Source organism: Umbelopsis ramanniana (assembly GCF_025399195.1).
Source record: "Umbelopsis ramanniana AG unplaced genomic scaffold K450scaffold_4, whole genome shotgun sequence".
In the NCBI taxonomy this organism is placed as follows: Eukaryota; Fungi; Mucoromycota; class Umbelopsidomycetes; order Umbelopsidales; family Umbelopsidaceae; genus Umbelopsis; species Umbelopsis ramanniana.
This window is the reverse complement of record NW_026252090.1, coordinates 155834-168132: the sequence shown is the minus strand read 5'-3', so window position 1 is coordinate 168132 and position 12299 is coordinate 155834. Positions and strand designations below refer to the sequence as shown.

The 12299-nt window shown below is 41.6% G+C and overlaps 5 protein-coding genes across 5 annotated transcripts; 3 read left to right on the top strand and 2 right to left on the bottom strand.

The window, feature by feature from the left end:
• The first annotated feature begins 694 nt into the window (after positions 1-694).
• Positions 695-2865, top strand: K450DRAFT_221675 (uncharacterized protein). The gene is made up of 8 exons (XM_051585767.1): positions 695-906; positions 979-1123; positions 1192-1484; positions 1548-1662; positions 1730-2077; positions 2150-2216; positions 2276-2467; positions 2527-2865. Exons 1-8 carry the CDS (start codon positions 743-745, stop codon positions 2682-2684), a joined length of 1482 nt encoding a protein of 493 aa, XP_051448551.1. The 5' UTR covers positions 695-742; the 3' UTR covers positions 2685-2865.
• Positions 2866-2960: 95 nt separating this feature from the next.
• K450DRAFT_182945 (uncharacterized protein) lies at positions 2961-5903 on the bottom strand. Its single transcript, XM_051584397.1, has 10 exons — positions 5730-5903; positions 5443-5634; positions 5312-5372; positions 4747-5226; positions 4386-4687; positions 4051-4321; positions 3703-3981; positions 3486-3644; positions 3303-3425; positions 2961-3230 (listed from the first exon to the last, which is right to left on the bottom strand). Exons 1-10 carry the CDS (start codon positions 5837-5839, stop codon positions 3060-3062), a joined length of 2148 nt encoding a protein of 715 aa, XP_051448550.1. The 5' UTR covers positions 5840-5903; the 3' UTR covers positions 2961-3059.
• Positions 5904-5977: 74 nt separating this feature from the next.
• Positions 5978-7378, top strand: K450DRAFT_221672 (uncharacterized protein). Its single transcript, XM_051585766.1, has 2 exons — positions 5978-6212; positions 6285-7378. Exons 1-2 carry the CDS (start codon positions 5986-5988, stop codon positions 7285-7287), a joined length of 1230 nt encoding a protein of 409 aa, XP_051448549.1. The 5' UTR covers positions 5978-5985; the 3' UTR covers positions 7288-7378.
• Positions 7379-8354: 976 nt separating this feature from the next.
• On the top strand, positions 8355-9278 carry K450DRAFT_221670 (uncharacterized protein). The gene is made up of 3 exons (XM_051585765.1): positions 8355-8709; positions 8772-8968; positions 9046-9278. Exons 1-3 carry the CDS (start codon positions 8418-8420, stop codon positions 9145-9147), a joined length of 591 nt encoding a protein of 196 aa, XP_051448548.1. The 5' UTR covers positions 8355-8417; the 3' UTR covers positions 9148-9278.
• Positions 9279-9352: 74 nt separating this feature from the next.
• Positions 9353-11472, bottom strand: K450DRAFT_204604 (uncharacterized protein). Its single transcript, XM_051584725.1, has 7 exons — positions 11348-11472; positions 11188-11268; positions 10896-11118; positions 10756-10816; positions 10548-10669; positions 10398-10480; positions 9353-10323 (listed from the first exon to the last, which is right to left on the bottom strand). Exons 1-7 carry the CDS (start codon positions 11390-11392, stop codon positions 9397-9399), a joined length of 1542 nt encoding a protein of 513 aa, XP_051448547.1. The 5' UTR covers positions 11393-11472; the 3' UTR covers positions 9353-9396.
• Positions 11473-12299: the final 827 nt, after the last annotated feature.

Below are 12299 nucleotides of genomic sequence, written 5' to 3'. Positions count from 1 at the left end.
GATTGGTACAAAGCAGGCGTCAGGTTTAAACTAGTCGTTTATTGGCTCCTTCGCGCAAGCTTTAAACCTCCGCCGATGTAGAGACCTGCTGGCCAAACATCACGACCAGTAGTAGTCTGAAAAGAAATTCGATTACGCTACACTGTTTCTTTTACAAAATGAGAAGAAAATATCTATATTCATGATCCTTTTATAATTTTATGATGATCTATCGCCGCAGTCGTTATAGTCTATTCTACAGTCCTTTGTGAAATTGTTTGCGCCTATATGGTATTAAGTTGAAGCTCAGTATCAAATGTTGAACTCTGCTAAAACGATGTATAGCAAGTTTTGTAAAACATGTAACCCCCTCCCAAAAATGCACGCAAAAGAAGTATCACTGTAGGAGTGATATAGAGAGATCTGAAAGTAGATTTCATAATTCTGAGATTGTCCTTATTACAGTTGACCAGTATCTGTCCTCACAAGCAAGTAAACTACACCTTTAAAATCAATTACAATTCCTCATTGCTTGTAACTTATTCATTGGACCTCACCCACTAAATATGCCATCATTATCTTATCACAGAATTCTGTACATGAAACACACTTTCTTCTCAATCTCGTTGCAAAGAAGTATTGTGCGAATTCCTCAAATTTTCGTCTTCATTAAAGTTAAATGCAGTCACGAATGTTTGCACACAACTCAGAATCAAGCATCCCAAAAAATTCAGGTGCCTGAGCGTTGACAGCTTCAATTGACATGAGAGCCGTTTCAAAGCTAAATGTTGAGACTCTGTTTCGAGGAAGAATAAGTCTACTTCCTCAACAATCAAATAGTAGAATACGATTTTTTCATTCAACGACCTTGACTCGCAATGTGATTTCCAACATGACCGGCAGAGGACTTGTTGCGTCGTTGACCAGGTACCATTGAACATACCCCACTGTACCGTACCATTCCCCTGCGACTTAGCTAACTGTAGTTTGAACCAAAAGTTCTGATGTCGAGAAGCACACGCAAAACAAAACTGCCATTTATTGCGGTGTAGATCCCACTGCTAGAAGTTTGCATCTCGGTAACCTGGTCACTTTTATGGGCTTACTTCACTTCCATATTACCGGACATCAAGCAATCGCTCTGGTAAGCGGCTCATGTAAACTTTTTTCGTTGAAAATTCAATGAATAATATGCTGATGTGTCAATAACAGATCGGAAGTGCAACGGGCACAATTGGCGACCCTTCAGGAAGACAATCAGAACGAGTTCCACTATCACAGGAAGCAATTGACGATAACAGCTCGAACATTACTCAACAAATACATCGTTTTTTTGAAAATGGTTCAGCATATGCTAAAAGAAGAGGGTGGTTGAGCAAGGAAACCGAACAGTACACTCCAAAAGTACTCAACAATATTGAGTGGTTCAAGGGTATGAGCGCCATGGAGTTCATTGGTGACGTTGGAAGATATGCCCGTGTGACGCAAATGCTCGCACGCGAAAGGTAAACAATACTTATATAGGGCATACTATATGAAAATATGATCTAAGCAATCTACTTGTTTAGTGTCAAAGCTCGCTTGGATAGCGAACATGGAATTAGCTTTACAGAATTTGCATATCAATTACTACAAGCTTATGATTTTTGGTACCTTTACCACAACCATTCTTGTCGCATACAGGTAAATATAGAGCTATCATCGCTTTGTGTCAGTCTGCCGCTAATTAATAAGTAAAACTTGCTCGCAGCTGGGAGGAAGCGACCAATGGGGCAACATTACAGCCGGTATAGACATGATCCACAAGAAGAAGCCAAACTCCACGACACTACACGTTCCAGCCAGCCAAGATGATCAAGAAACAAGACGGTTAGAAGATCGCGCCTTTGGTGTCACTATACCTTTGTTGTTGAACTCCAAAGGAGAGAAGTTTGGAAAGTCAGCAGGCAATGCTGTATGGATTGACGAAACCATGACTACTCTGTTTGATTTTTACCAATTCTTCGTTAAGACGGCCGACGAAGATGTCGAACGCTACCTGCCCTTGTTTACTCTTTTGAGCCCTGACGAAATTAAATCGTTAATGCATGAACATAAGGTAAGTTACTCTGCATGCATGAATTGAGTGCTGAAAACCGTATATGCTCATCTAATTCATATCATTCTACAGCAAAACCCGGAAAAGCGTATTGCTCAACATAAGCTTGCAGATGAAGTCACAGAACTTGTGCACGGTCGTATGTATAATATCCTTATTATTCAATGTTTTGAATATTTTCTAATATTTTATCCCTAGTTGAAAGCGTAAGCAAAGCAAAGACTGCCACCAAGGTCTTGTTCGGTGGGGATTTACAAGAAATCGGAGCCGATAATATTATTCAAGCTTTTGCCCACGACAGTCAACGCTTACGTGCTGCTAAGCGTGATCAGGTCCTTGACGTTGGACTTGATGCTATTGCAGTTTTGGCTGGTGCAACCCGATCAAAGTGTAAGTCAAATTAAGTCGATGGATGCTAATTTATTGTAAGCACTAACCTGTCGATCTAGCTGAGACGCAAAAATTGATCAAGTCCGGAGGTGTTTACTTGAACAATGTGAAAGTAACCGACCCACGAGTCAAATTACAACCCACTGACCTCCTGAATGACAAGTTATGCGTGCTTCGAGTCGGCAAGAGTTCATACCATATTCTCCATGTGGAGTAAGCCATATGATTACAGTATCGTATACTACTTGAGGCAACAAATCATGCCTTTTACCCATCATATACTACCAGTAGACTGGTTAAATTCGCCCATTGTATTTGACATACAAGTTAGGAAGCATAGTTCATGTAGCAATAAAATCTAGAGGGCCTCATAAACCTGTTTTGATAGAGATATATAATGCCTTAGGTCTTCGTGTGGTGAACTCATCTTACAGCTTTCTGAATTGTGACACGAACCAGTGCCACTTCCGCACTGAAATGGTGAAAGGCCAATATTAATTGATTTTTTGACTTTCGACTTTCACGGGTTTATTTGGTTTTATAAAAAAATACTATAATTATACAATTATAAGTTTAAAGGATTGCAATCGCGTTAACCTACAACTAGGTGATCGGTAGGTGTAGGTGATCTGCCAAAACTGTTCTGGCGATCCATTAGCGTATTGGGACGATTCGATTGCTCGTTGCTAGGTGAAGTCTGATTGAGCCGTTCATAAGCCAGCTTTTGAAAACGGTTCAATGATTGTATAAACTTTCGTCCAACCTTTGATAACAAGGGTTAATAGCTGAACAATCAAACTATACATAATTCGCATCTAAAATAAGGGATACATACTGGATGATGATCAAGGCGGTTAAAGAACTCTACAGTGTAATTTCGTACTTGCGCTGAAGGATGGAAGAGACCGAATCCCAGCGGTAAAAGACCGCCTTGATTCTGAGGTAAGTACGATAAAAGCTGAAAAAAAAAGTTAGTTGAGCCAGCTTTCGCTTGAGCAAGAAGTTTGATTAGACATACCTCCGTGATCTGATCATCGGTCTTGATGACATCCAGGAAAAGCTTAAAGAGAGCAATGACTTGTTCTTCTGGTAAGTGTTTTAACATTTTAAGTCTAGATATGTGACGGTAGACATCCATGTTCTTGATAACACTTTTGCTTCCAAGGGTAGCAAAATCCTAAAGCCCAAAGTCAATGAAAATACATGGCTTACTAAACAAATTCTAGCCAACCCACCCTTTGATAATAGCGATAAGATATCGTCTGACGCCATCCTTCGATTCGATTTGTATTGTATGCTAGTTCACGCTGTCGAGCTGTCTCATCGGTAAATACCAAACTTTGGCCATGTATACCCAATGGATCAGGAATCTTGCTTCCCATGGTTCCTATTTTAGTGGAATGGTACGTTTCCTCCTCGTAGAGCGCAGCCAATCGAACGAATCGCTGCATATAGTCTTCAAATTTGGCTCTAATGGATGCCTCTCCGTAATGTGCTTGGATAGCTGCCAAAACCTGCATGGTAATATCGATTAATTTGAAGTTTAGGACGAAGACAACAGTAATTACAGTTTACAACTTTACCTCGCTCATAAACTCGTTATCTGAATTGGTATCACTCATTTCGTAACCAAAGTTGCGACTCATAGCCAGAGACGTAGTTGATGATCTACCAATGGATAAGGAACCCATAGCAATGTCCTCGATAGCATCAGGGAATGTAGATGATGACGAGTTTGCCGGTTGGATTTCTTTGCTCACAGTGATTTTGCCCGTACTAATATTACACATCACGTCCCACCAACTTGGATGGTCTTCAAATGTTGGGTTTGTGACACCAGCGATAAAGCCAGGGCTGAATGTGATGATGAGAGTTAGAAGAATTAGAACGCAGATCTTAGATTGGTGACGAAGCTTACCACTTGGAGAGATCATCCACGGAAGTAAGATTGGCGTAAGGGAAAGCCCGTTCAGTGAAGCCACGCAACGTAGTTCCACATCCACTTCCCATGGCACATGCTGCCAGAACATAATTTGCAACCTCACCAGAAGGGTGACCATGGCCCAGAAATATGATTCTTTTTTGTGTGATAAGTGCGTTCAAGAGGATGATAATAGGGTGTGTGGTTGCACCATTAGAGTCGAGGTGTGGGTGATATGCATGTGTGGATGAAGTGATAGTCGGTGGTGAGAATGTGCTGATAAGTTGTATCAAGGAAAACTGTTGCAAGTTTGTTAATAGTGAGTATGATAGAGAACAGCAATCACCATAGCACTTACATCGCCTACTTCCTCGGTATTAAGTGTTAAGGGGACACGGATAGGAAGCTTGATGCCATCATAAATAACTTTGGTTTCGAAAAAATGACGATCCTTGCTAATGGTGGGAAGGACTTCGCGTCGTTGCCCTGAAGTCAAATCAATGTAAGTTCCTCGGCGCATTCGATCATTTGCAATGTTATTGCCATTAGATGTGGCTAATTGCATGTTTGATCCATTATATGCGGCTGATATGCCCATGTCCGCTAATTTTGCTAAACTTGCAGAGTCAGTTGCGCCATTTGACTGTTGTGCTTCCATCGCCTCGAACTTCTCTTCAAACATGTTTTTGCTTTCAGCAGCTCTCAATATCTGCCTTTCGTGAAATGTGAAGTGAGGCATCTGAGATAAGTCCATAGAGTTGACGGCTTTGTAAAGCGATTCGAGAATGGCGATGGATGGAGCAGAGAAATAATTTTCCATAGCCAGTAGTAGGACGGGCTGTACCATTGAGTAGAAAATGAGTGTTTGTTGATCAATTGTCATTAAAATGCAAACGTAGATCGACGCGCTGTTCGAAAATTACCTTGTAGATATGCAGGTACTGGTGTCTAGTACAAATTGCCATTGCCCGAACGGTAGCGCCTCTTTTGATTACATGAGCCAATTAGTACAGACCGAGCTAAACCCTTATTCTCAATAGTAACGTTGATATACCTTCTTGCATTAATGTCATGTTTAGTGCGCACAAGGTTTAGCACGTATAACAATGGCTTCTCTTCAACATCATCATCAAGCTTGCGTTGATTTGATTTCTCGGTTTCCTCAATTGTTTGGTTAAGAAAGAAAACTGTCCAATCTTCAGAGCGCATATGGGCACCATCTGGTAACATAAGTTCTGAAAGTATTCTACAAAGAAAGGTTAGCGACCAAGATCCGACTATTTATGTGCCACAATGGAGAGATGAAGGTGGGGAATTGCGGTTCAAGTTGGGGCAGCTTACTGTTCATTTGTTCCAGTTTCTGAGGGGTATTGGTGATTTAGAGATGCTCCCTTGTCAATGTCGAACTCTGCTAGCAGGATATACTGCACATGTTGTGCATCTGCAAACATGATGACAGGTACAAGAAATGATGAACTTCAACTCAACCAGTAAATTGGGAATATGAGAGCCGTTGTCAGTCACAGATACGCCCATTTTGGGTAATTTCTCCATTCCGCCACTGTTCACCAGCATAATTTTACGCTCTGCTACAGTAATGTCTTCAGCTGATTCGAACGCCAAAGCTCACGCCCTAGTGTATCAATTTTTACAATTGAACGGTTATACAAAGACTGCAGAGCTGTTTGAAAAGGAATCTCACAGCGTAGCCTATGTAGATTCACACATTTTGAAGACAACTCCAGATGTTCCTTTATCACAACTGATCCAGGAACACGAGCTCAATGCAGTGGTTGGAGCAATGAAAAATACAGATATTCACAAGTAAGCCATAGTTTACTATTTGTATAAAGGAAAGAAGGTTCTAACGGAAATATCATATTTGACACTTTGAAGAAACCATTGGGAGAAAGATTTGGTTGAAGGTGATGGATCACACCCGACAATTCTCGAAAATACACTAAAAGGCGTTCATGAAGGAAATATTCTCTATGTTTCCATTCATAATTTGGGATCCATGAAGATTATTGTTACTGCATCTGGAGACAAATCTGTTAAATTTACTGATTTGGCTACCGGCGACATTATCAAATGCTTCAACCATCATCGTGCAGGTGTTCTCAGTGTTGACTTTCACCCTCAGAAGCCAAATTGGATGCTGACAACCTCTATGGATCTACAAACAGTCATATCTGACACTGAGACGGAAGCTGTCATTCAGAGATTCACCGATCATACCAAGTTTGTAGTCCGTGGCATCTTTTCGCCAGATGGACAGTGGATGGCCACTGCATCGTATGATCGATCGCTATGTATCTACACGTGGAACGAGCAATCTGGTTATCAGCTTACCAAAAAGTTTGGTCCCCTGGTCGGCAACGTTGAAGCTATTTGCTTCCTGCCCGATTCCTCGGTTCTTGTAGCAGGTGTTCGGGATGATAACTACCTTCATTATATCTCTCTCAAAGACTTCACAGACACCCGATATAACATGAACTCCAACGGCGACGACTGGGTCTCTTTTACTCCCATGTGGATTTCCGTCAGTCCCAATGGAAAATACGTGCTGGTTTCAACAGATGATAGTAACGGACGAGTCATTCTTTTCGGCGTTCACAGCTCGGTTCAGTTACGTAACTTCTATGGATCGGCCACAGACAGTCTCAGTGCGGCACCACGACATTGCTGGGACTCTAGTGGAAAGTACGTTTATATCGCTGGTGGCAATGATTGTCGTATTAGGGTCATTGAGGTTAAGACCGCAACTGTTTCATACGAACTCTCTGGACACACTGCTATGATTCGATCTCTAGCTTTTGATCCGGTTACTGGCCTTGCGAGTGCCGGCTTCGACAGAACGGTACGCTTGTGGCGCTCAGAAGACACCACCATGCGATAAGATTTTTTTTTTCTTGTTAATATACAGCTTTAATTGTTTTTGGAAAAGAAGTAATAAACTTCTGTTGAGGATCACGTTCTACTACACTAAATGTGATTGACTTCACTTCAGCTCAAAAGTGATACAAGCTCTGTGAGCTGTGCATTCATAGCCGATGTATAACGAAAAATGGACACCATTAAAAACAACGTTGACTTCCCCGCAGAACAGAGTGAAGCCTCTTGAAAATCTTTCCTGAAGCAATTTTTCATGAAGAACAGGCCAGAGAGCAAGGATAACATGAAAGTACACTTTTCCACCAAAAATGTTTAAAGAGACGCGATATTCTTTGAATAACAATATGCCATACCACCTTGAAAACGTCACACAAAACGTCCCAGAGTATGAAAGGGTAGTTGGACGGATCCAGAGACTCTCAACATATAATCTTTCTAGACCCCATAAGACACACTATAGACACTTTCCAATTGGTCACAGCCAAATGTAGATTGATGAAACCTCAGGTCAATACATCACAGAAGATTCTATGAAACACTAAGATTCGCAGTCAGCGAACGAGACGGAGGCACCTCGGCGACGACATCCTTTCACAAAGCATCAAAAAACTTAGGCGACTCGCCATTATGAAAATTTCATAATCAAGGAGATGGAATCCATAGCCAGACTTACTGCGTCAAACACTGGCCAGAAACCTGATTCGATCAACCATTTCATTGAGCAAGAAGCTTCAGGACAGAAGCTCACCCTTGACATCTTCATTATCGGACGGGTCAATCAGCCGAGATATGAAGGAGCGACTCTGCGAGCGGCCACTCGAAAGTGGAGCGCCATCATCGAATTGTTATCTACCTCTGCATATGGACTTAGACCCCAATGAAAATTTGCGACCGATATGCCAGGGTACCGAGCAAGCCCCAACAAGACGAGGATACAACCACAAAGTCGTACTTGATGGTAAGGCGAAACAGCTGTATTGACAGCAATTGCTTTATTTCAAAATCAAATTTCGAAATCATTAACACTAATTCATCCACGAGTTAAAAGGAACATAAAACAACACAAGTTTACCGTAATACAGTAACATTTAACATAATGAGTGGAAACATAACCAGTGGAACCTCAATTACAAAATGCTGAGTTTAACTTTATGGTTTGGATCCTTTCACTCCGCTATTTGTCTACACTTTTTTCTTTTGTCATTCCTTCCTTGTCCCATTTCAATGACTGCAACATTTCAAATTCGCCCAGCAAAGCCTTCCGACGCCGGCTTGATCTTGAGTTTCATTAAGGCTTTGGCCGAATATGAAAAGCTTGCTCATGAGGTCACTGCCACCGAAGAGCAATTGCACAAGAATCTCTTCGAGCACAAGTACGCTGAGGTAGTTATTGGATATCACAAGGAAAGCGATGCCAGCGAAGAAGGTATGTGTGATACCCTCATACATATAGTGACTAGTATTTTTCTAATGTATTATGACGTCTAGTTCCTGTTGGATTTGCCTTGTTCTTCCACAACTTCTCTACATTCGTTGGCAAACCTGGTATTTACCTGGAAGATCTTTTCGTCTTGAAGGAATACCGAGGCTTCGGATATGGCAAGAAGCTTCTTACCCATCTTGCTAAACTTGCAAGGGATCGGGATTGCGGCCGTTACGAATGGGTTGTTCTAGACTGGAACGAGGTAAGTCTTCTCAACGTCATATCGAGAGCTTTTTGTTTGTCGGTCACTTTGACTCATCATTTTTTGTTACAAAACAGCCTTCTATTGCTTTCTATAAGGCTCTGGGAGCTGAACCTCAAAAGCAATGGATCATCCAGCGTGTAGATGGCAAAGCATTAGATGACTTGGCCAACATGTAATATCCCTATAGACAATTCCAAGATACTGATGGATTGTAAATCAAAAAGTCTTGCTGTAATAAAATCATACTTGACAGTCCGCAAACCTGTCAAATAGAGAAATGTTGCATTAATGTCGACGGTAACCAAACATAAAGTATTCGTTTACTTCTCACGACTGCCCTTATTACATAATTAATAATTAGAAATAGATTTATTTCATATTGTTATTTACAAACTTAAGGCCGTAATGGCATTTAAAAAATCAAATTATTGATGCTGCTTTTCTGTGGTGACAGCATCTAGGTCTTCTTCTTCGAGGATGACTTGTTCGCCATCGACGACACGAACTGGTCCAGTGAACCATTTTCGGGCAAACAAGTAGTAGTACAATGTTGAAGCGCCCATGATGACAACGAAAGGAAGGATAGCGTAGTTCATGTTCTCAGCATCGATAGGAGCGACGGTGGGCAGAATGAAAAGAACGCAGGTAAAGAGAAGCCAGCTGCAGGAGATAACACCAAGAGGAACGGCGAAAGCACCAAGTTTCCAGGGACCAGAAACAAAGGTCTTACGAGAAATGGTGATGCGAAGCAGAATAGGGAAGAAGTAAGAAAGTTGAGAACCAATGGTGTTAACGGAGACAATAGCAGTGTATGCAGTGCTGTTGATGATGAAGAGAAGACCAAGAAGACCAGCAACAACAATGTTGAACCAAACAGCCCAGACAGGAGACTTGGTCTTTTCGTTGAGGCTGTGAAGTTTCTTGGAGAAAGGCATAGCACCATCACGGGAGAAAGCATAAACCATACGAGAACTTCCTAGAGTCAAAGCGGAACCAGAGAAGAAGATGGAACCCATGACAAAGATGAGGAAGACCATAGTCCAGGCAGGGCCAACACCGTCATGGAAGACTTGAGCCAATTCAGGAAGGATAGTAGCATTGGTGATTTGAGCATCGAAGTTCTGCACCATAAAGCTGCATGCGATCAAGAAGATGAAACCACTGGCACCGTTGGCAATGACAGAGAAAAGCATACCAAATGGCGAGCCACTTTGGGAGTTCTTTGTTTCTTCAGACATATGGGCGGCTGAATCGTAGCCAGAGAGGGTATATTGACTTTGAAGAATGACAAGGAGAAAAGCATAGCCGTCGGATGCAAAGCCAGAGTTGTTCTGGAAAGACTCGCTTGTGAACTGCGTACAATGAAAAAAATGTCAGGAATGAAAATTCTGCACTTCAGTTGTGCTTTCAAAGTAATTTTGCTTACCACCCAGCTACCAGATGCCTTATTAGGTGTAAGGGCCAAACCGACGATGACAATGAGTAAAATACCAAGCATATTGAACCAGACTATACAAGTAATTTAGATTAGATTGATTGTTGTCATTGGCAATAAGAAAAAAAAAGAAGTACTTACAAGAAAGTTGGTTCATGATACCGTTCCATCTAACAGCAACAGATGTGATAATTCCGTGAATGATAAGAATGCCAACGAAGATGCCATATTCCATATAGACTGAGGTGTCAACTTCAGGTTGCCTGAGCAAATGAAAACAAATAGGTGTTAGTTATTTGGTTTTTGATTTGATTATTTTGACTCGATTCGGTTCCTCTATCAAACATACCAAATATTGATAACTGATCCGATGAACTGAGCCAGACCAAGATCGACAGAAGTGATAGCGACTGAGTTTCAAATTAGCAACGATGTCAATCAACTTACTATATCAGACGAAAATAAGAAAAAAAATTATATATCACTTACATGCCAAACCCATCCAGTTGGCCCATCCAGTGAGCCAGCAGGCAAGAGGAACCCAGTCGGCAGTAGCAAGTCGACTCACCCAGAAATACAGACCACCCGTAGTAGGATAAGCACTGCAAATCTCCGCCAAAGACACCGCAACGCAAATTGTGAACATCGTTGTGACGAACCAACCCCAAATGACCGACATAGAGCCAGCTTCATACATGGCGGTACCCCACATCTACAGAAAACAAAAGTGCGATGCTTAGTAAAAGTATGCGATGCAATCAACTCCTGACGGGAAACTTACAGGAGTAAGACCTGATAGAACTGAGCAGCAAGAAAAGGCAATGGCCATGTTCGAGAATTTTGATAGGTTACGACTCAGATCCTGAATTAAACGAAGGCTATAGGTTAAACGACTGTGTAGAGTGATCGCCAGACTGCCAAAAAAGATATTGTCTCCTTACCTGCTGGTAGCCCAAAGATCTCAACAACTGTTCGTCCGCGTCCATTACTTGATGGCTTTCATCAGCTGTGGTGTGCTCAGCATGTTGTACGTTCGCTTTGTTCTCGCTCTCGTGGCTTGTGAGACTAGTCATAGGAAAACGCCAGGATGATTTTGATTCAACTAAGCGGGGGAACAAAAAGAAGACGTGGTATTTATACTTTCGCGACAGGCCTCCACTCAAAATGCTTTTTCCGATAACGGATGTAGGACGAGTTCAGCGCCATAACGGGTCACATGTAGATAAATTGCCTTTTACAGCATGTTTCGTGAGAGTTTGAGTTATTAGACTTTGGGTAAAGGACGTATTTCAGCTCTGCGTTTTGGCTATTTATCCTCTAAAATAGCTGTCACGGTTACTTCTCTTTCCTTGAAAATAACAAATTGTAAATTTAACGCAAGCTCAATGTTGAGGCACGTAGTTTTATGATATCAAGCTATGAAAAGCTAATCTAACAATGCCCGAACCGCTATCTGCCCGCTTCGCAATTGTTCCTTTTTAACCCAGTGCTCACGGATTTACCATTTGTCATCTCTCGAATATTATTGGCTGATGGTCAAGTTATTCAGCTAGCCATTGGACCGTCGTTTTCTTTCACATTCCCTATCACACTAAATTACCATTCATGGCTTTGGGCTGGTAGACCTTGCAATTACTACGTACCCATTTCGATAAGACTATGAGCTTTTCATTAAGTTTTGCCTTTATTAGTCCCTCTGCCGCATATGTCTTCTCACAGGCATTGGCTGACATTACATTTCGTCTGGGAAAACACTGTGTGAGAACCTTAATATTTCAAATGTTACCCAGAAGAGTTGGGCTGATCGTTCATGAATCGGTCCCACACATTGTCATTTCCTTACGTCTATGGTTTCATTCTGTCTGTCTATGGTCTATTTAGTTATGCGCATAC